The following is a 22,524-nucleotide window of genomic DNA, read 5'->3' on the forward strand; positions in this document are numbered from 1 at the left end:
GGCGCGGCGGTCAGCTGCGGCGAGAGCTGCACCCGGGACGGCGGGCTGAGAGGGCGGGCGGCGGGGCGGTCCGTCTGTACCGCCAGGGGTACTCGGTGGTCCACTGCTTATAGCGAATATTCATCGTATGACCTGTATACTGACTCATTGAAGCATAGTTTGTGACACTTCAGCTGTGTATTTCAGATATCGACAGGCGCTGTCAGCAGGGGCGGACGACTTCAGTCGGTTGGTCGGTTGGAACCGAAATCCATGCCACTCGAAAGACGTCTCCTCACACAGACCGGGCAGCATGTATTTGACTTCACTCGAGCATGCAGCGACGTTGTCAGAGAAGCCTGTCGGCCTATCAGCATGTACAACACGTATGGGATACATTCATAAATATGTACATAAGTCACAAGGACTGGAAGGGGCAGAACAGCCGCACTCAATAGTTGAATGGGAAACATTGTCGCTGCAAGCATGCTGATCACTCCCAGAAGGAGTCGATAGGCTGACCATTTAAGACAATTTACATATAGTTAGCTGCTGCTATATTCCCTTAATTTTATAGATCGAATCACATCGTCTTTATTTTTATTCTTATTTTGGGTTAATCTAATCCAAAATGAGACAATTTCTTGTGCGCTCGCGGGGAGGCTGCAGGACAAACTGTCGATACCAAGCGATGTAGAATGCCACAGATGTTTTGCCGGCGGACAGCGGAGCGCCATGCTGCGCCCGTCTGCGGACCAGTAGAGGACGCAGCCACCACAGCTTCCGCGGTCGGGTCGGCGGCCGGGTCCGGTCGGCGCCGCTCTGTGAGGAGGACTGGGCGGGCAGTGCTGGCGGCGGCCCCGGGACGGTCCCTCGGCTCGGCCCGCGGTCTCAGTTGAGCTCCTGCAGCGGCCCGAACAGGTAGACGGCGCCGATCGTCTCGTCTGGGTTGCCGATGAACTGGGCGTACAGCTCCTGGAACCGCTTCAGGTCGATGCCGCCCTTCTTCTTGTCCTCCGCCTGCCAAAAGACGAGAGGTTCGAGTCAGCTGCGAGTCAGGCGGGCGGGAGGCCCGAGTCAGAGCTGCGAGTCAGGTGGGTGGGAGTTTCGAGTCAGCTGCGAGTCAGGCGGGCGGGAGGCCCGAGTCAGAGCTGCGAGTCAGGCGGGCGGGAGGTTCGAGTCAGCTGCGAGTCAGGCGAGCGGCAGGTCCTATGTATGAAGTGAGTCAGTCAGGACTCAGGAGGGAGGCTCAAGTCAGAGGCGAGTCAGGCGAGGTGGCTGAGTCAGGCGGGAGGTCAAATTCAGGTGAGCCATGAGGCAGACGTCAGAGTTGTGACAGGCGGACGTCAGAGGGGTGACAGGCCGAGGCCCGTCCGGGGGCCCCGGTGAGGACCGCTATGAACATTCCGTCAGCACCTCACGCTCCAAAATAACCGAGATCGGGAACCGATAGTGATAATATTTATTTGGTCGATAAACTCAAGCTAATTTTGTGTACGGAACTGCTCTGTGTTTTCGCTCCCTGATCGAACACTGAAGCAATATGGCTGACCTACCCACCGTGGTTTTAATTCATCTGAATAGCAGCGCAAGGAATTAAACATCAAATTAGCTGCAAAAGCTGGAAAATTAGCTGTATCCCCCATTTTCAATCTCCTCTTCCAGACACTTCCGTTTCAAATTGCAGCTATGGGCCTATGAGACATCGCTACATGTCTGTCGCGGAAAGTTTATTCAACTATTATCTGTTTATTTGTTTATTTACCAATTGCCGACAGGAAATGAGCAGCTTATAAACAAAAACACCTTGGTCGGTTGCAAACCTTTCAGGGTTAAGGAAGGCATCGTGTGCCTATATAATGGCTAATTCACAGCAGCTCCAGAGAAGGAGCTAGGAAGAAATAATCTCGGCTCCTCCATATCTCATTACCAAAGGTGTCAGACTGAGCTGTGAGTCGCCTTTTAGGCTTCTTCTTGTTTCCGCCTGAGGTGGTTTTGTATTCAGCTGCTCCGCTCCAGAGGGCAGCGGCTGGGAATTAGATCGATGCCACTTCTCTCAATTTTCTGCCTTTAGCCGGTGCCACGATGCAGCAAGATTTAATTTCGCTTCCGTATAGATCGAAAAAAGGAAAATGGCACGTAATTAGCATTTAAGATGTTTCTTAGACAAATTATTGCTTTCTTTTGGTCAACACATAAGGATATTGTAGATAGTTTAAGCTCAAACGAAAGGTGCCTAGTACCTAATCATTGTCATCTAACATCTTTTCTAAGGGTAATTTGTTCCAATTGTATGTTTGCTTGTGAAAGAAACAAAACTGCAGAAAGATCATTTACGGAATGAGTTTTATTACGATACGTTATCAACGAATGCCAAGTCGACTTTATGATTTATACCGATGTCCTTTAGCTCGCAGTGTGGCTGCGCGGCGGCAGAACTGCGTTACCGAATAGCGAACGCACCGCTCAACAATCAAATCATCATCGAATCCACTTTCAGCCTCCCGACATCTCAGTGCCGACGTGAGAGCTTCTCCATAATTTCGCACCGTCATCCCGGGGCGATCCCCGTTTGGCCGTCGGCGGTCGACTGTTTTCACGCGGTCGGTGGTCGTGGGTCGACGGTCGACAGTCGACTGTTCTCACGCGGTCGGTGGTCGGTGGTCGGTGGTCGACGGTCGGCGGTCCCATGATGGTCGGCACTCGGTCGGCGGTCGACACCCATCTGGTGGTCGGTGGTCGACAGCAGCGACGGCCCGAGTAGCGGCCATTCTCCATGGCTCTTGACTGAATTAGTCTCGTTTCGCCGTCTGAATCCGGACGGGTCTGGACGGATGCGGAGATCAGACGGATCAGACTATCCGACTAGATCCAGACGTGTCTAGGTCTTTCCCGACTTACGCAGTAGAATTCGTGGGTACCGTATCCTATGTATATGCATGTGCTCTTACAGATGTCTCCGGGCTAAGTACGCTGAGATGGCCACTGGGTTCGAATTTTTCAGTCATATTCGAACTTTCTTTTAAGATTTGAGCTATTCGGCGTAATTAAAACTACGCCGCTGGAGCCGATTCCGTAAACTGGAGTGCACTGGCTGGTGGAGACGGAAGTATTCATTTTTCCAGTTGTGAAGTTATGTGCTAAAGAACCAGGCTGACGATGTGACTGTGTGATGCGAACAGAGTCGGACATTTTACCGCTCAAATAAAATAGGCTACTGAATTATTGAGGCCGAAAACGCCGGCATCGAGCTGTCTTTCCTGATATGCAAAAAGTATTCCAACACCGTCCGCCACGCCCTGCAGGGCGCTAGTTATCGAAAATAAGCACAATCTCAAACAGGCCTGCTCAATATACAGCCTATCTGTTTGCGATCCACTTAGGCTTAGTTCTGCTCAATCCAATCGTAAACTCGCGTTTCGTGCTGGAGATAATGTCTCCCTGCTAAATATTGCAGGGATAGTAGCTGTCGGTGCCATGAAATCGTTACAACAAGCCCTGAAAGGGAACTGTAATCCAAAGGTCAATCCTGCTTAGCACTATCGATAGCAGGAGGTAACGTGATTTATATTGGCACTAGAGCCCCTTAGCATCGAGATATTCCCCCAAAAGACGTATGTACTTACACTGGCGGCTCCCGTTGGGTCTCCAATGACTTTTTAATAGCCTCAACGTTCGTTTTTGCCTCGCGAAGAGGTGACCCCTAGGCCCTACACTCAGCTCATGAAGTGAGACCAGTGTCCACTTAATTGATAGCAAAATAGGGAAACCTACGCTTATGTAGCTTTCAAAAATGTGAAGAGGGGCCAATTTGCAAAATAACTTAGCTGATGCTGGGAGGGAGGAGTTGTTTTGGATTATATTTGCGTGAGGAAACCCCTATTATTTACTTTGCTCATGTATAGTTTAACGCTTCGAGGTCTGTAATACCACTATTGCTGTGAGGAATTTGCTAAAATTCGAAAATCAACGGACAAGATTTCCTGTAAGGTTACCGATGGACCTAGTAAATATCTTGAAACCGTCCAAACTCAATAAAACATTTGGTCATTAGCTTTTGAATGCCTATTGTCTCGTGAGTCTGGCTTTGACTATTTGGTATTGGTGAATTGAATGGTTGCTGTCAGAAATGGCGGAGTTACCATCATTATTTAGTGCCCCATTCCCCCCACGCCAGCGGCGAGATCCGAAAAAAACAGCAGCTGCGGGGTAAAAGAGTGCCAAAATGAATTTGCTAAATTAGATTGAATCTTTTACACACGTTAGGTACCTACCTTCGAAACTAACCTATTGCAATTGGTACAGAAGCAGGCTTACCTATCTATTTGTTGAGAAACACACCGTATGATAGGCATGCAGTTGGTGCGGTACCTATGCGTGAAATGGGTAATGGGTAAGTATGTGTATTGTGCAAGCCTTTGACTAAGGACAAACACTTGCCAAGGAGTGACCTGATAATTCTAGCACTTAACCCGCGCCCTGCTGGGGGTCCTGGATTTCCACGCCCTGCTGGGGGGGGGGTGTTTGAACACCCCCCTTCTAACTCGGCTCCTGGGCCACGTAGCGATACGCGGAAGGCGGCGTTCGAAAGGGCGTCAAAAATAATGAGGAAATCACTTCGGTCAACTTTTTGGTCAGGTCAAAGGTCAGGTCACCAGAGGTCATTGAAGGCAAAATTTCGCCGATTTCCAGGTCGAATGTCGAAAATTTCCAAGAAGCCAACGCATAACTCGGGAACCAATAGAGCTACAGCGCCGCGGAAAAGCGCATTCGATAGCCCTATTAACGCCCTTTCTGAGTAATTTTCTCAAATTTGACCTAACGTCAACGGTTTTGCCTGCAGGGGGCAAAAACTGCAAAAATAGCCGATTTTTTCGGAAACAGTTTTTCTGCAATAACTTTTGACCCAAGCCTTGTACGAGCTTACTTTTACCGGCATCGTGTTCCTCTCGTCAAGACGCATCGAATGAACTATAACTTGACCTTGAAAGGTCAACTTGAAAATTTGACCTCAGGTCAAGGTCATGACCTGACCGGGAAGGGTCATGTTGCATATCAGTCGATCCGTATCGTCGAGCTGAACACATCTATGGCGTTTTCATCGCTCTAGCATGCCTCTATCAAAAGTTATTTGCGAAAAACTGTTAGATACCATTCGTGACCTAAGATGACCTCAGGGCATAAACAGGGGTCACGGACACCATTTTCATGTTCAGTGTGTCTAAACCACTTGTAATTCAGCGTTTGGGAGTGTTTATAATGTCTTTCGTCCAAAAGAGGCGCATTTCAATTTTCTCCCATTGACTTATAATGGGGAGGTCGCAAAATTGACCTGACCTTAGGTCATCGATATCAAAATTCTGAGATATACATTTTGTACATGCTATTGCTCTTAGCAATCTCTGAAAGTTTCAAAGCGATCGCTCACTCGGTGTAGCTATGACAGACATTGAAACTTTTTATGAGGTGAGGTCACTTCAAGTGATCTGGTGACCTGACCTTGAATGACCTTGGTCTGAAATTTTCACAACATATGTAGAATTGATGTATGATAAGGTGTACCAAAAACGGCGGCGCTCCGCGCCGCCGTTTTTGAGATATTCGCGAAAAACCACAAGGGGGGGTGTTCAAACACCCCCCCCCAGCAGGGCGCGGGTTAAAGGGACACTCCCACCTTAACATTAGTTTTGAGTTGAGATAGCCAAATTGGTGGCCATGGCCTGCAAACACCGGTTTGGGCACTCACAACATCGAAAAATGCTTTAATTCGAAGATATGGAATTTCAAACTTGCAGTTTTCGGATTCTAAGGGGCTAATGCATTGGAATGCCCCCTTAGAATTTGTGACGTCAGCGGAGATCTAACGATTTTTAAATCTTAGACTAAAACCATCGTTAACACGTGGTGGTATACGCTGCTTTGCGCGCAACGTCTGCCGCACCTTAAGGCTGCCAAATTATTGCTTCCAAATAAAGTCGCTAGTAACAGGGGAGATCCCAAAAAGTAAACAAAAGTAAAAGCCTAATAGGGTGAATAGGTCAAAAACGCCCCCAGTAAGCGCGAAACCTTCTGACACTCAACCCAACACAGATTACTCAAACCTTTGGGCACCATCATGTAGCTCATTCTTTTTACTACGCTTTGAGACCAAAAAAAGACACCTGCGTGTGGTAGTTAACCCCCCAAAAAGGTTTTCGCATACCCTTACAAAAGGGCGTTTTGCCCCATACCCTGGGTAATACGCCCACACCCATGTGCAAAGCGCCCCCACCCCATCCATCAACAGAAAATGATAAACATGGCAAAACTTGACGTCATTCTGACGTCATTTGTGGTCAACCTATCATAGCCTTTGGAATAAAATTGTGTTGCAATGTGTAAAATGGATGCCCGGAGGAGCCCTGAAAGTTTGGTGACAATATCTGCAGTCGTTTAGGATATATCAGCAAAAAAGGACAGGGAGAGGCCTTTTCGGCACCCACCTACAGGGCGCTACCCTGCACTCTCACCACCGTGCAAAACGCCCCCCTTTCAGAAAACTGGGGGCGTCTTGCCCCATGCATCGAGTAGGCGTCTTTCCCCATCCACTCCATTTCCGGTCAACAAAATATTGACAAAAAACGCGCCACTAACGCCGCAGCATAATAAATTCACCAGAATGGCAATAAAACGCAGTTTTTAGTGATGTGCACAATAGCAAGTTTTGTGATATAAAGAGGGCATCAAAATCTTAGGAATCTTCTGTAAAAACAACAAAAATAACACCCAAAACCAACATCAGCACCTACCCACGCTGCTCCTCAAGACGCAGAACCGGAAATAGGGACCTACGTAAACAAGCAGCTGACTGTTCTGAAAGACAGGATAAAACACCTATCCGTCGATAAGAAATACGATTTTTTTAGGGGAGGCGTTTAACCCAGGGGTGCGTTTTCCCCACAGTTACCCTATCTTGAAAACCAGTGAATATTTTTCGGTGAAATTTGGTAGATATTCGTTTTCGCTCTTTCTGAACCAAGGGACATCACTTTCACGCCAATTCATTAACTTTTTTGAAGGTGGGAGGGTCCCTTTAATCGTCCTTGCTACGGCATCTACGGTACTCATCGCTAATACGATATCCACTTTCCCGACCCCAAACATATTGGATAGGACTGCCCACGGAGCCGTGCGTCGATTTTTGGGAGAAACACAACGTGGAAGGACAAACACTTTAGTAAGCAAAACATGCACCCTTAGAACGCAAACATTGACATTACTCCATTTGCCAGCTTTTTGCATGGACAAGCAATTGCAGCCCACGAAGCTGTACAGTTCGCTCCAGTTGTGTCGTTCTTTGTCAAACTGAAAATAACATTGACCATTGCGGCATGCAAACAGGTTCGTCCTGCCCCGGGCCGCTCTCGTAGCTCGGCCGCAACTGCACCGCTGAGCGCTCTTCCCACACACAGAAAAATATTGACACCGTTAGCGGTGTAATTGCACAGTACATATCTGAGCACTTGAGGAAAGTTAATTTAGTCCCTTTCCCGCTTAAATTACTCGCGCTTCTAAATGAACACCAGGACTGAAGGTAATAGAACACTGTTAGGAGGGTTGGGTGTTTTACTACATGTAGCAAAACACCCAACCCTCCTAACAGTGTTCTATTACCTTCTTCCTGGTGTTCATTTAGAAGCGCGAGTAATGTAAGCGGGGAAGGGACTAAATTAACTTTCCTCAAGTGCTCAGATATGTACTGTGCAGTTACACCGCTAACGGTGTTAATATTTTTCTGTGTGCAGAGGCCGCGGGCCGTGTCCAATAGTCGTTCACAGTCCAGAGGCTCTGAGTCGTCCAACTGACAGTCAGCGGCCGCCCGAGTCGGCGCCGACAGGCTGACAGCGGCAGATGTCAGGTGTCGCGGAGGCGTGCGTGCTCCTGTCACCTCCCACTGCTATATCTGACAGTGAAATAACGTCTCTGCTCGACCGTTCTAGCCGCTGACAACTGGAAGTCACAGAGCTGATAAGCTCAATTAGCCCGGCCAGCACGGCACGGACGCTGAAAGTGGAGACAGTCCTGCCCTCAGAGACCTCGAAAAGCCACTTTCCGCGGGGCCAAGTTAGGCGAAATTCCGGCAGCCTCCACCGAGCAATCATGAGGTCGGGTCGGGAAATGGTATAACCTCAGAAATAGCCGCGGCGGCTGTGTCATAGCGCTGGCATTGTCCTGTGTCCTTGTGTGCACCCCTGAGCCGGCCAAACGGCGGCGGTGCGCGGCGCTCCCGAATGCTCCGCGTGCCGGGTATGTTCCGCTGCCAGACCGGCGCCCAGATTGTTGGCAAAGTGTTGCCAGATTGTCCCAGGAGCGTTGCCAGACGCCGGCCGCGCTGTCCGGCCGGTCGGTCTGGTAAGCAGAGACCGCTGCCGGTGTCGACTCGCATTAGGGACAGTCACAGGCCGGGGACCGGTCGCAGTCGACCGGGAACAGAGCCGGCAATCGATGGTACCGGCCGCTGGCAGGGGCAGGGCGGGCGCCCGGAGTCACCAGGGGGGCCGCACTGGCCGCACTGACTCACAGGTTACCAGGGGGCGTCGCGCAGACTCACTGATTGGCCGCATTGACTCACGGCCACGGGCGCCCTTTAGTCGTACCCAAAATCGTCATTAGTGCCGATTAATGAACTCGATGAAGCTCTAAAAAGCAGAATTGGCTATCAACTCGCAATGCATTTTCGACGATGCTTCCTTTCAGATTTGCAGAGCTAGATCGTCATAAATTGCACAAGTTGATTGGGGAGCGTCTCTCTCGAAGACTCCGGCAAAGTAAGCAGCGGGAGTTTATTAATTGTGTCTCAGACCGTGTCACCGGCCCATCACTCGCAGCGTGTGCCCGACTGCGTCCGCCCGGTGAATTTCTGCCCAGAGAAGCCGAGATAATGAACCCGCCGCAAGTTGGCCGCCCCCGCCTGCTTGGGTCGCTCCGCGGCGGGCTGATGGGACTCGGTCGACAAGTGAATTGTAAGGGGTGGACACGCCGAGAGGTAGGTTGGACTGACGACCGATGCAGGCAGTGGACAGTGGTAAACGAAGGAAATACTATTTATATACACTGTGGGAAATACCAACGATTGCCAATAGCGCGGTAAGAAAACGTCACTGCAGACTAATAATTGGAATGGGAGATGGTGTGATGGTAAATGCCCAATCCAACTGATGCTGTTGACCAATAATGGTTCAATTAGAATAACAAACGTACTCTTATGACATACGATAATGTCATCGGCAGTATAATTGTTATAATACCCGCATTTCAATGTAAAAATAGGCTATGGAAAGATATACAGAGCGGCAGCAGGGCAACATCAATGCATGACATAAATATATCAGTATGGCGAGTGGGCGCTGAGTGGACAGACAGTGAGACCTACGCTAACATTGCTTTCAATGGGGGCCTTTGACATCTCTATATGACCCGAAGACGACCTGCCTGACTGACCGGCCTGAAAGACGGTGCATCAGCTAACCAATGACATTGGAGACCCTCCCGGAGAACGTAAATACCAAGAGTCCGCGGAGAAATGGGCCTCTGATTCAGTGTCCATTGCCTGCCTGGGATATCCGCTCAGCTCCGTCTGTAATTAGACGGCAAACGGCCTGACAAGTGGATGGAGCCCGGCCTGCAGTATTATCCATCGATTGGTGCTGGTCGTATGTATACTGATAGATATGCCCATTAAAGTGTCATGATATTATATGGCGATGATGATAATGATAAATGATGATTTTGATTATGATAATCATTATCTTAATTCATATATAAAATTATTTATATATAACACCAGTATAGCGCCTTTTGGGGCGACTAACGGAGCGAGCGAGGGGGTGAGTCTTGCACGTGCGAAATTTCGAGGGGGTACCTCCAACTGACTTGTGCACGGCACCCTACTGACCGGTTTCTAGCGATGTGCCAAATTTGAGCACAATCGGCCCAGCCGTTCTCGAGATCTGGGAGGGGCACCCTGCACGTGCGCACGTTCAAAATGGGTCCCAACTGACTTGTGCACGGCACCCTACTAACTGGTCCCTAACCGTGTACCAAATTTGAGCGCCATCGGTCCAGCCGTTCTCGAGATCTGGAAACGACCCCTGCACGTGCGCACGTGCAGCAGCACCCCAACTCTGGCACATGGATATGTAGTGCCTAGTGGGTGCCTACCTACATGCCAGCTTTCAGCGCAATCGGCCAAGTAGTTACCGAGATATTGCAACAATTACAAAACTGACACCTCTTCGTTTTGCACGTGGCACGTGCATAAGGGGTCACCTATATGCATCGGGAATAGTCCAATACTTGGTAGAAGGAATGAAGCTACCCTACAAAAATTACCGCGTGTAAATCGGTCAAGTGGTTGCTGAGATATAAGCCTCGCAAAAGCGTCCGCACGGCCGGCCGGCCGGCCGGCCGGCCGGCCGCTCATACTCAGAAATTTCCGTTAATCTAAGGAAAGACTTCGCTCGCTTCGCTCGCTCCGTAATTATTCTTATTACTATTATTAGTAGTGTAATTTTATGTTTCGTTGAGAAATGGTCTATTTCTGGGCTGACTTTTATTGCCCCTGTGTGCCGAGACTCACGCTGCAGAGTTTGTTGTAGGCGTCGTCGATCTCCTTGATGTCGCTGTAGGCCTGCCGACTACAACAGTCGACCCGGTACTCCTCGACACCCACCAGACCGTCACCTGCCAGGTCATCAGACTGTCAGAGACCGTCAGACCACCATACCGTCAGACCGTCAGACTGCCAAGTCATCAGACTGTCAGAGACTGTCAGAATACCAGACCACCAGACCATCAGACCGTCACCTGCCAGATTTTTAAACTGCAGAGTCCAAAGACTGTCAGACCGTCAGATCACCAGACCGTCGAGACTGTCAGACTGTCAGATCATCTGACCACTGTACCGACACCTAACAGACCGTCACCTGCAGGTCATCAGACTGTCAGAGACCGTCAGACCGTCAGACCTGTCAGCTCATCACACCGTCGCCTGTCAAACACTTAGGCCGTCCGCTGTCAGATCAGACCATCCAATTGTCAGCCCGATTGTCAGCCCGGCATACCATGAGACAGTCACCTTCTGTCAGACCGTCGCCTGCCATCACCCGGTTTCAGGTCATTGTTCGATCTTGACAGGTCATGTCAAATGGTAAATCCTGAAGACACAAAAGCCGAGGATAAGAGTATGTAAAAGGTAAAAAATATAAGTGCCAGACCACATAGTTACAGTGAAGCCAGTGAAGCTATTTGATACTGACAACTTGACAGGTGACTAGCCTGACATATGTCTTATATTTGATCCTATGCTTCAAAGCGTAACGCCCCCGCGATCTTCCAGATATGAACTGACTTCTGAGCGCGGAAAACCTTTGAACTTAACGGTCATGAGTCAAGACTAGGACTATAGTAATCTTGACTAGGACAAGCACGGGCTGTCAAACTAAAATAATCAAATGTTCCCGGAAAGTGGTTTGTCATATTGTTAGTGTTGGCGCGATTCAAACGTGATGAAACGATATTCAGACGTAGAGTCGGCATGCTAGGCATCCTCCACCCTTGAACAACATCAGGCGCCTGGAAATATGCTTCATAGCATGCTAAAAGTGAAATCGTCACACTCCTTTTTGAAATGTATTGAAGATAGTTTGCTCTGTTTCCAATGCAGCCTATTCTTCAATGATAACATTTTAAACACTTCCGAAGGACAAATGCCTATACCACCTGTATCCACCAATGTATTGAGTTGATACAAATGGGTGTATGACGTAATTACATGGAAGATAATAATGACAAATATGGCTAATCTGTAAGACCACTTTCACGACCATAAACCCTTTATCCCTTTCCTCTAAGCAATAAAAAGCAATATCACACCCGAACAAACACGATAATGTGGCGACCAGCTGCGAGTTGTGTGTAGGACAAACGGTAACCCGATCAATACACGATTACCGAGTATGCGGCAGGCCGCGTCAGTTCCGGCCGGGCCGAGCCCCCTGACCTCACGGGCGCGGCCGCGGCCCCCGAGCCGCGCCGGGCTGCTATCGCCCCCTCTGCAGCTCTCACCCGCCGCTGACCTCTGCCCGGTACCGCCGCCAGCCCCGCCCCCTGCGCAGAGCACTGGTCCACAGCCCGCACCGGTACTGACCGGTCACCGCCGCGCCGGTCCGGTCCGGTCCGGTCCGGTCCGGTCCGGTCCGGTCCGGTCTGGACCCCATCGGTCCCGAGAAACTGAAACCTCAGAGGACCTACTCGCCTCGGCCGTAATTGATTCCGGTCCCAGGTTGCTTATCTCCAAAGCTGGAACCTTACGCTGCAATATTTTACACCAATTCACTCTGTACGAGTGTGCCGGTGATTCTAATCCCAGGTCCTCGTCTGCTGCCACTGCACTGGCGTCGAGCGTCACACTCGATCGGTCAGGTCACGGGCGGCCTGCCGCAGAAAGCTTTCTGACTTGCACTCATCAATACTGCCAATTGGCTGCACTCTACCTACCCTACTTTTGTACGTCGCGGTAAGAATCTTTCTGCAAATGCATGTCGAGCTAAGACAGTTGAGACATTGATAACGTTTCTTTATGGGCGTAATGAACTTTATTTCAGCATTTATTTACATTAGAATTTGTCACCGGGTGAGGCCTACCCCTCGTTACTATGGTGAATTAATGCGTCGTGGGCTGTCCTCCTACCCCGCCCTGTCATCGACTCAGCTGATCAGCTGTTGCTCGCTGAGAGTCGGCCCGGCGCAAAGATTGCCTCACCGTGACCCTTCTCCGTTCGACCTGTGTCACCCATCTTCACCAGGCACCTGCGACTGGCGCGCGGCGCCGCTCCCGGCGGCACTTGATCCCCGTTTATGGCTGTGACAAGCTAAACCAGAGAGCGAACGACAGCTGCGACCCCCGAGACGGGATGGGACGGGACGGGACGGGACGGGACGGGACGGGACGGGACGGAGACGGGACGGACGGGACGGGACGGGACGGGACGGACGGGACGGGACGGGACGGACGGGACGGGACGGGACGGACGGGACGGGACGGGACGGACCGGGTGGGTGAGACGGTTTGGTGTCGATCGATCCCACCTGGCCGGCCGATTCCGGTCGCCGGGCAGACCCGGCCGGCCGGGCGGTACTGCGCTGATCGGAGGCCAGCGGCCGGCAGAACTTGTTGACATTACGGGAGTTCGGGTGCAGTTGACTGCGGCAGACTTCTGTTGCAGCCCCTTCGTCTCCCATTTGACTCAGTTTCGACATATTGGTCGCGAACGAAGCCGACGTGGCATGGTGGAACTTCAGTCTTTGATGAGCTTTTTTAGGTCTTGTGAGGATTTAGTGGGATTGTCGAGAATGAACACAGGGAAAGATGAAAGTGGAGCTGCTAACCCACCGCATTGACGGTCCGTGATGCTTTTGAGGCTGAAAGTTGCACGATGAGTACCGTTTTAAATAAAGTGGAGCGGTCTATAAGGTGTTCGATGTTATCCGATCTCCTCCTGAGAATTCCGCTGGCGGAGTTGTCGGGGCTGAGCTGAGTTACCAATCGCACGGCGCACCTCCCCCGGATCTGCGGGGCTTCCGGCCGTCATCCGAAGCGGCCCGGATCTGTTGTGGAGCGGAGCCTTCATCGGCCAGCCGTGTCGATCCAATTCTCGCCTCGGGACATAGCCGGAGGAGCAGCCGCAGGCGTTACATTCGCTTTTTCTGGTCTTCAAATCAACTGTACGGTAAAAATCAATTGGCTCGCACTTCACTTTATTTTCTCATTTGAAATTCATTATAGCTTGACAAAGGACACTCCTATCCAGTAGGTATCACTGACCCTTGATGAACAACAAATGTAAAACACTTTCAAAATTTAAACCACCGTGTTTGGCTGACTTGTAAATAAAAGGCAGTCTTCCTGACCCATGAAGAGCTTCACCCTCCGCTGCTGACCGGATCTGGTCGTCAGCTGCCCACCCCCGCGGGGTCGTAACCCGGCTCCAGATTCTCCCATCCCCAGCAGTGGCTTCTTAGTCATATTCTTTTCCAAGCCCAGCCTATCTTTGTTATTAGCTCTCCCACTCCCAGTTCTACCTCCAGGGCTCTGTTTCACCGGTGATAGCAGCACGCTGCTATTCCATTTCACGAGCTGACGTCACACTTCTGGTAGTGTTGGGAGGAATAGGCTTGTTGACGTCTCCATGGAAACCCAATTTGACACGTGTAATAGCAGCGTGCTGCTATCAAGCTGCTATCACCGGTGAAACAGGGCCCAGGCAGCTTTATTTTTCTCTTTAACTCTCGCCGGCATCTTAATTCACATCTGAGGGCTTCCTGGGGGCTGGAGCTCACGGTCCTCAGCTTCCCCCAGCTCCCTAGAGTCAACAGCCCTCAGCTTCCCTGCAGCTCCCTAGAGTTAACAGCCCTTAGCTTTACCAGTTCCCTGGAGCTTACAAAGTCAGCTCCCCCAGTTCCCTGAAGTCCCTCCCCGACCCTCAGCCCTTCCTCCCACCCTCCTCAGCCCTCAAATCTTCCCTGCCAACCTCTTTAGCCCTCAGCTCTCCAACCTTCCCCTCCCCGGTCCTCAGCTCTCCCTCCCACCTCTCATCTCCCCTCCCGCTCTCCCCCGCCGCCCGGCAATGCCCGTCTGTCGTCTCGCCGCCTGGTTCGGACGCCAGCTCGTTAATTTGCTCGTCGACTGAACTTGGTGCAGCGCAGCCGGCTCGAGCGGCCCCTCAGGTTGATTCGAGCTTCCCTCCCCTCCCCGCCCCGAACCGGGCAGACAGACCGGATGTAGGTCCGCCCCGGTCGACTGCGGACGCCGGCGACGGGTCCGAATGATCGGAGCGAATCGGCCTCCGGGCGCCTGTCGCGATCGGTCGGCGGAGACGACGCGAGGCCGTCCGTAGAGGCTGGTGAGGACGCTGCGAGAGCGAATCGGGGAAGGGGAGGTGAGGACGGGGCTAGGTGAGATCAGATATGGAGCGGCTTGCCAGGTGAGTACTGGGAGTGTCTCTCAGGTTAGGGTGAGCAGTTAGGTGCCCCCAGGTAAGAGCGGAGAGGCCGAGGGACCGAGCCTCTCAGATAAGGACCAGGAGTTAGCGGCTCCGCCAGGAGGACGGTATGTAGCGGCTCCCATGTGAGATCGAAGAGGGAGCATCTGCCACTGAAACGACGCTGACAGCTCTGCGTTGGACTTCTGACAGCTCTTCTTCAGTAGCTCTCTGACAGCGGAGATACCGCCAGGTAACCTGAGCAGATCGCTCCGTCTCCGTCGGTGTCCCATGACAGCCGCGTTCCCGGCGACCGACCAGCGCGTTTGTATCTGACCGGCCAGCGCGTTTGTATCTGACCGGCCAGCGCGTTTGTATCTGACCGGCCAGCGCGGCGCCCCGGACTCCGCCAGCCTCTCGCAGCCGGTGCACGCAGAGCCCGGAGGCAGACGGTGACAGTCACGAGAGAGATGGCCGCAATAATTCAGGGCTGTCAAGGATGGGAAACGGTGCTGAAAGGATGGCAGATTTTACTGGCAAGGTGGCCAGTGACAATCCTGGCTCGAGCGTAAACGGCATTTATGCATTGCAATGTTTCGATACAGCTATTGTCATAGAAAACGACAGTTTTTTGATGAATTATTGGAAAGGTCATTGGGAAGCATTCACTCTTTTACGCGCAGCTAGTGTGATAAATGATTCCCCATTGCTAACGGGTTACTATCCGAATGCACGAGATCGTGAAAATGAAAAGAATCGTAGCAGTAAAAAGAATCTGGCGGGGTGAAGTTTTCATTATGTAAACACAGCGGCTTCAGTGAGTGAAAAGGTATTTGAGGCAAGAAGGTTTTGCTGACTCGCTGCCTTTCAATGCCATTTGGCTTTTAGTGGAGTGTTTGGCATATTTGTGCAGTCCGCCGTCATACTCTCCACTCGCCCCTCAGTCATGCCTATTACCCACACGTTGGCTGTCATACTATCCAGTCACCAGTCGCCACCACAGTCCGCTGTCATGTCCACAATCCAGTCGACTGTCATACTGTCCAGACATCCCCACAGTCCACTGCCGTTATCCAGCCATCCCCACAATCCAGCCCGCCACCATACCGTTGACGTCCACTGTGGAGAAGAGAGAGCCGATGAACGCCCGAAGCGCGTCGGGCAGCTCGTCGTACTCCTTATTGAGACACGTGTCTTTGATGGCACACTTGAACTCCTCGACTGAGACCTGGCCGTCCTGGAGAGAAGTGCTCTCAGTCAGCGGGAGCACACGCGAGCAGGGAGCACGCCTGCATGCGAGCACACCAGAACACACACCTACCCTCCCATACGCACACACGGCACGCGTAGATCTCTGGCGCCGCAAGCGGAGGCCTTCCGTTGCGGGGGTTAGTATCGTTGTCGGTGAGTGAAGAAAATCCTGTGAGTGGTTTTTAGTTAGTGAGGCATGCATATTTGGATGTAGTCTTGGTTGCATATGCTGGTCAGTATTCGAATACCAGATTATGTAGGATAGGACATGCAGGTGAAAATGATAGCGTTATGGTTCTGCCACGACTGGGCGGCGCAGGTGAGGTGTCGATGCCGTGTCACGACAGAAGATGATGTCGATATTCTGCATGACAAAAATGCATGGCATTCACAGCGGAGGATCCGGTGCCTGAATCACTTCAATGAAAAACACTATAAGTGCGTTTAAGTGCAATCGTGTAGTACAACCAAATTGCAATATAAATATGGAATGTTCGAGGAAAATGATCGGCCTTTTACAGAACAGACCATTTATATATGTAGCAACTTTTATAAATCAAAATTTCGCGATGCAACAACGTGCGCAAATTTGGAAGAAATCATTAGATTGAACAATTAAGTGACTGATCATTTACTTTGGTCTTTGTTTATGATAACATTGAATTAACTATGTTTGCAAATTATTTTATTTAAGTATAAAAATGCTGAAATTTTATGACCATCTAAGGACTTTAAAATCACATTTTTTTAAACGTGCACACTCAACTGGAAGATAGGCTATAAAAAATATTCTCTCATATTACTGATGTATTGTCTCATATTAAGATATTTTGAAGATTGAAATTAGAGTTGCAAAGTTTCCCTACCGCATTACCGGCATGCCGGTAATTTTTCACTACCGCAGGTTTTTTGTGGTATCTGGCATGTCTTGCCGGTAGCATGCCGGTATTTTTGGTTTTGCACAAAAAAAAATTATTAGCATATGATTCAAACTTTGGACACTAAGAGGAAAATGTGGCATCTCTTGTAGGGGTAAACTGGAATCAATAATGCAGGTTTTTTAGTATGCCGGTAATTTGGTGGTGTTTTTGCTTTGGGCGTGGTAGCATGCCGGTATCCCCCAAAAAAATTGTGGGGCGGGGCGGTGCCGGTAGCAGCCTTTGGGGGAAACTTTGCAACTCTAATTGAAATGTTATGGGTATATGACTTGTTCATATCAGGTATGCTTGGGCCAAAAGATCACATGATGATATGGCCATTATTCAATATGATCATAGATTCATGACCTCCGATTATCAGAGCCATATACATATAGTGCTATAGCCAATAGCACGCGATGACACAGTTGACAAGACTGTACATTGTACAATGGGACCCAGCGCGACACAGGGCTTGGCAATAAACAAGAGGCAGCCACGCACCCACTTTTGTAACACAGCACAAGGGACTTAAAACACGGAATCTGCCGGCACACTTGACTCAACAATGCACTTCACTAACACACATGCACAGAAACAAACTTCATAACCCACAAAATAAAGCACAGCGTTTGTCGTTACACGGCATTGCATATTGTAAAGTTCCTTCACAACAGTCCAACAGACTGCCTGATAAGGAGCTTATTCACTACCAATTGCAGAGAGTCCGCCAAATGTCAAGCTTTCAAACTCAACATTTGAACATTGGCCGAGCCTTTGGGTTCGAGGGTCGAGCGGAGATCATTCGGGGTCGGTGCTACATTCCGGCCACATTCCGGTCGCATTCCGACCACATTCGGGTGCATTCGATCACATTCCGGGACACTAGTCTCATTCCTTGTCATCTGAGTCGCGGATGCTCCCCTACCATTCACGTCCACTGTGCCAAAGTGGGATGAGATAAACGCTTTTAGCGCGCCGGGGAATGCGTCAAACGGCTTCCCGACGCAGGCGTTTTTCACGGCCGACTTGAACTCCTCGACTGAGACCTGACCATCCTGCGGTGGCGGTACGGTCACTCAGAGCGTGGTCAGCTCGGAGTCCAAACCCGTCCGGGGGCAGGATATCCGCTATGGTAAACCGATTGATATATTACAGTGGTTATAGTTTCGAGTACAGTGCACACTGCTTTTAAAATTAGGCATTGATCATTATTTCTAATCAATGGCAGACACACTAGCCTATGATTAGATGTACATAACTCATTGTGCATATACATACATACCTAATGATGTCATGGCAAGGCATAAGAGAGCTCAACAGGACACTAATGTTACTTGCCTGCAGATGGCAAGAAGCTGTCAAACAAATGTGTCGCTTTGCGGCTGTGATAGGAAAACGAGTTTTAACATAGTTTTTACTTAGTATAAAAATAGAAATTCCTACATAGAACATTAGTTTTGTACTTAACAAAAGAAAACCCAGGGAATTGCAATAAAACTTGCAAAAAAAATCCAAAAAGAAGGACTTTGCGTAGTGGGGTCTCAAATGCACCCATATAGTCTATTTCAAAAGAAATGCCTATAATGTATGTATGGAAACGCTAATGGGGGGGGGGGATATTAGATAGGGACTATATAAAAATTTGAGTCAAGTTAACCCATGGTAAACAAAATGAAGACCAATAAACAAAATAATGGTGAAACCGTGCATAGACTCGTTTTTTAGGAAGGGTATTCAATGAACCTTTATTTGGTGTGATTGTGCAATTGGTATCTTTGATAGTGTCACTCAGATACGCGCCACAGTTGCGCTAAATTTTCAGTTTTACAGGACTGCTGATGTGATCAACTATACTTGTGCTCTGTAATGTTTGCGAGTTTAGCATAAACACGCAATCAACATGACTACAAGCTAAAATCTATTGACTACTGCCGTGATAGACAGGGCGGCAAACAACGGTAACGACGTTGTTCATCATGCGGCTACATTGTTCTGATATTTTTACCGCAACTATTTACAGTTCTGTTACAAGCAGCTTTGAAATGCTAATTATTTACATATGTAAGCTGTTAATAACAGAAGCCACAAAATGTAAGCACATGTAAGTAGCTGAAAAGCGGCACAATACTTTGACAACTTTTTAGTTTGAGCGCACCATCTTTCTTACCATTCAGGTCGACTGAAGCGAACATTTTGTCGACGAAAGCCTTCAAGGCCTGAGGGAAGTTGCTGTACGACTTTCCAACGCAAACCTTTTTTACGGCGGCTTTAAATTCGTCAATCGAAACGACGCCGTCCTGTAATGAGCAATTATTTTGTTTCAGCCATAACCTATTGCTGCAATGTTATTGCAGCTGGGAAGATGAACCGTGTAGCCTGCATCGGAATGCTCTGAGCAAAAGTCATGCAACAAAGTGAAGGGTTAAGAAATGAAAATATGATGATAACGGAAACAAAACAACTCATATTAAAAGGGAATGGAAACAGAATATGCCAAGTTATCCCGATCCATAGTCTGTAAAAGTCACTAATATGACGTAGGCGCTGTTGTCAAGCCCCATGTGTGACATACCTTGTTGAAGTCTGCAAGGTCAGCGATCTCATTCCAGAGATTCCGCATGACCTTCCTGTTCTGTTCATACTTCTCTGGCTTCACCTCGCCCTTGCTCTCAATGACCGACGTTCGCACCGCCAGACACTCGAAGTCGTTCTTGTCGAGGTAGCCGTTGTTGTCAATGTCTGAAGGTGGAAAACAGAGTCTGGCTAGTTGCGTCCAAGATATTAATTAATTCTGCTATCACGTGTAGTCGTATAGGCTATGCAGAAGGCTTATTTCACTGGTTCCATTGTTTTTTGTTTTTGTTTTTTTAGTCCGAACCTTTTGATAGGAAGGGTTCACAAGGACAGAGCCACCGCTAAGCGAGGCTTGTTGCGGTGACCCTGCCCTCTACCCTCCGATCGCGCAATTCCAGTTCTATGGCAGAATTTAGAGTCCAAAGTTTAACGTGCGCACATAGCCGCGCACGGCCGGTCTCCTCACTGACTTCGCCTGGCTACGTCCTGCCACCAACCGCAACCATACCTGTCAGGAGGCCCATAAATGTCAAGCGCCCGTCGCGCTTCGAACCCGTACTGTTATAACCGGGAACGCGTGCTCTCACCACGCGGAGTCCAACGCTCTACCAACTGAGCTACGGGACCGGCTTGTGCGATTCCTTTGCTACATAGCTCTTTCAGTTTTTTTTTAGTTTCAGTGCTTATCAGAATTACCATATGTGTTCAGTACCAATTTATTGATACACATTTCTCATTTCTAAACATATGGATAATCGAAGGAATGTTAGCGGTCAGCGGAGAAGATTAGGTGTGCTTAATTATAATTAGAATAAAAATAAAAATAAAGAGTGTTACCCCCCTACACACACGTCATGGCAAAAGATGAAAAAGAACAGCAACAAACATGTTACACATCACCCTGCAAGTGCACATTAACCCGCGCCCCGCTGGGCTATTCAGCCATACGCGCCCTGCTGGGGGGGGGGGGGGCAGATTCTGCCCCCCTGTCTAACTTCCGAACCGATGGTCGTAGAAAGACGGGGAAAACGGCAATCGAAAGCTCTCAACAAGGCGGATCTTAAGAGCCCAAATTTTTTTGCTTAAGTAGGTCAGAGGTCAGGTCAAGGTCAGGTCAAGGGTACAAAATGCAAGTTTCTACAGTATCGGCCTTGCACCGTAGTTGCCGAAGAATGGACTGAGACTGATTGCCCAAAACGTGTTCTTAGACTACCAAGACAATATTCGTTGCACACAATGTCATTCAAAGGTCAAGGTCAAGGTCAGGTCAGGTCAGGTCAGGTCACCAAAAACAAAATATAGAAAAGGGCATGTGCGACACATGTTTTATGGGTCATTTTACTCATGGAATTCAATAGGCACACTCAATAAGTGATATGGACCACCTCTGGATGAATTTCGGGTCGAGGTCAGGTCAAGGTCAGGTCAAGTGAGGTCAAATTTTGAAGTTGGTTGTTAAGGCCTAAAAAGGTGTCTATCCGATGCAGTTTTTCACGGCGAATCGAATGGTGCTATTTTCGTTTCCGTACGAGGTCTAGAACTTCCAAAAAATCATTTTTCAAAAATTTTGTGTGTCGTGACGTCATAAAATTTTGAATAACTCCCACATTTTTGAACCGATTCTTCTAAAAATTGGTATGTAGGTGCACATAGACCTCGTCTTTGACATATATTCCGGTTTTTTCGATAAACTCAAAATTTTGGATTTTATAAATATTTTCCCAAAAAAGTCAGTTTTTTGGAAAAAATTTTGGCCAAAATCCAAAATTTTCAAAAAACCGAGATAGCCATTTGATAGACAAAGTAGAATCACGTATAACATTTTTTGTTACGTCTTGATTCCTTTAAAAATGAAGATGTTAGCGGCGTTTGAAATTTTGCCGTTTTTGAGGCGAAAATGGCGAACATGACGTCACTAAAACGTCAATTTTTCAAAAATTTTCCGACGGATTTCGCTCAAATTTTCAGGGAACGTGTCAAATTGATGTATGATAAGGTACTGAAAGTTTGACGTCGCTGGCGTAACGTGTTTAGAAGTTATTGGCGAAAAACGGGAGGGGGGGCAGATTCTGCCCCCCCCCCCAGCGGGGCGCGGGTTAACAGACTCCATTTTATGTAAACTGCGAACGGTGTATTGGCGCGCATCGCTGCAGCCAGGGCTGGCGGCCCCCCGACTCTGTAGGCTGTGCCGCCCGACACTGCCGCCCGCCGGCACAGCATCCTACGCGATACCAGAGTTGGGCGGTTCGCTTAGACCCAACAGAAAATAATCAAATAGGAGTGATTGCCTCTGGGACTGGGTGAGTGCTTTGAATACCAGCTTCGAACGTCACTTGACAGTATATCCGTTCAGGTCACCAAGCTGCGCCAATGTTGGCTTGTGGCAAGGCAAGCAAAATTATCAGCGCCGGTATGGATATGGAGAGGTATGCTGACATTTTTACAGTCGGCGGCTTCTAATGGGACGAGCTCTAATCAGACTCTTGGGTCAGCTGTCAGTCATTCAGCCACTTTAGCTGGCCAATGTTTGTTGCGCGTCAACAGTGAACGATCAGCCGGGGCCCCGGCAGCGAGACAACGGAGACTGGTGAATGGAGGGAGAGCTTTGCTCACTGATCAGCTCCGAAAGGCGACCAAGTTTAACCTAAGTCTAGTTGAAACATTTGCCTTTAGTTCAAGTTGCGCCGATGCGTCCTATCAAAGAGAAAGAGAGAGAGAGAGAGAGAGAGAGAGAGAGAGAGAGAGAGAGAGAGAGAGAGAGAGAGAGAGAGAGAGAGAGA

General features: G+C 49.3%; 1 protein-coding gene across 1 annotated transcript; it reads right to left on the minus strand.

The window, feature by feature from the left end:
• Positions 1–276: 276 nt before the first annotated feature.
• On the minus strand, positions 277–19,909 carry LOC122374151 (sarcoplasmic calcium-binding protein-like; the record flags this gene model as incomplete). The annotated part of the gene is made up of 4 exons (XM_043352736.1): positions 277–999; positions 10,598–10,701; positions 16,107–16,236; positions 19,743–19,909. Coding segments are annotated over 4 exons (530 nt in total), but the record flags the coding sequence as incomplete, so codon positions are not given.
• Positions 19,910–22,524: the final 2,615 nt, after the last annotated feature.

The sequence above is a fragment of the Amphibalanus amphitrite genome, unplaced genomic scaffold (assembly GCF_019059575.1).
Source record: "Amphibalanus amphitrite isolate SeventyFive unplaced genomic scaffold, NRLGWU_Aamphi_draft 001613F_arrow, whole genome shotgun sequence".
In the NCBI taxonomy this organism is placed as follows: Eukaryota; Metazoa; Arthropoda; class Thecostraca; order Balanomorpha; family Balanidae; genus Amphibalanus; species Amphibalanus amphitrite.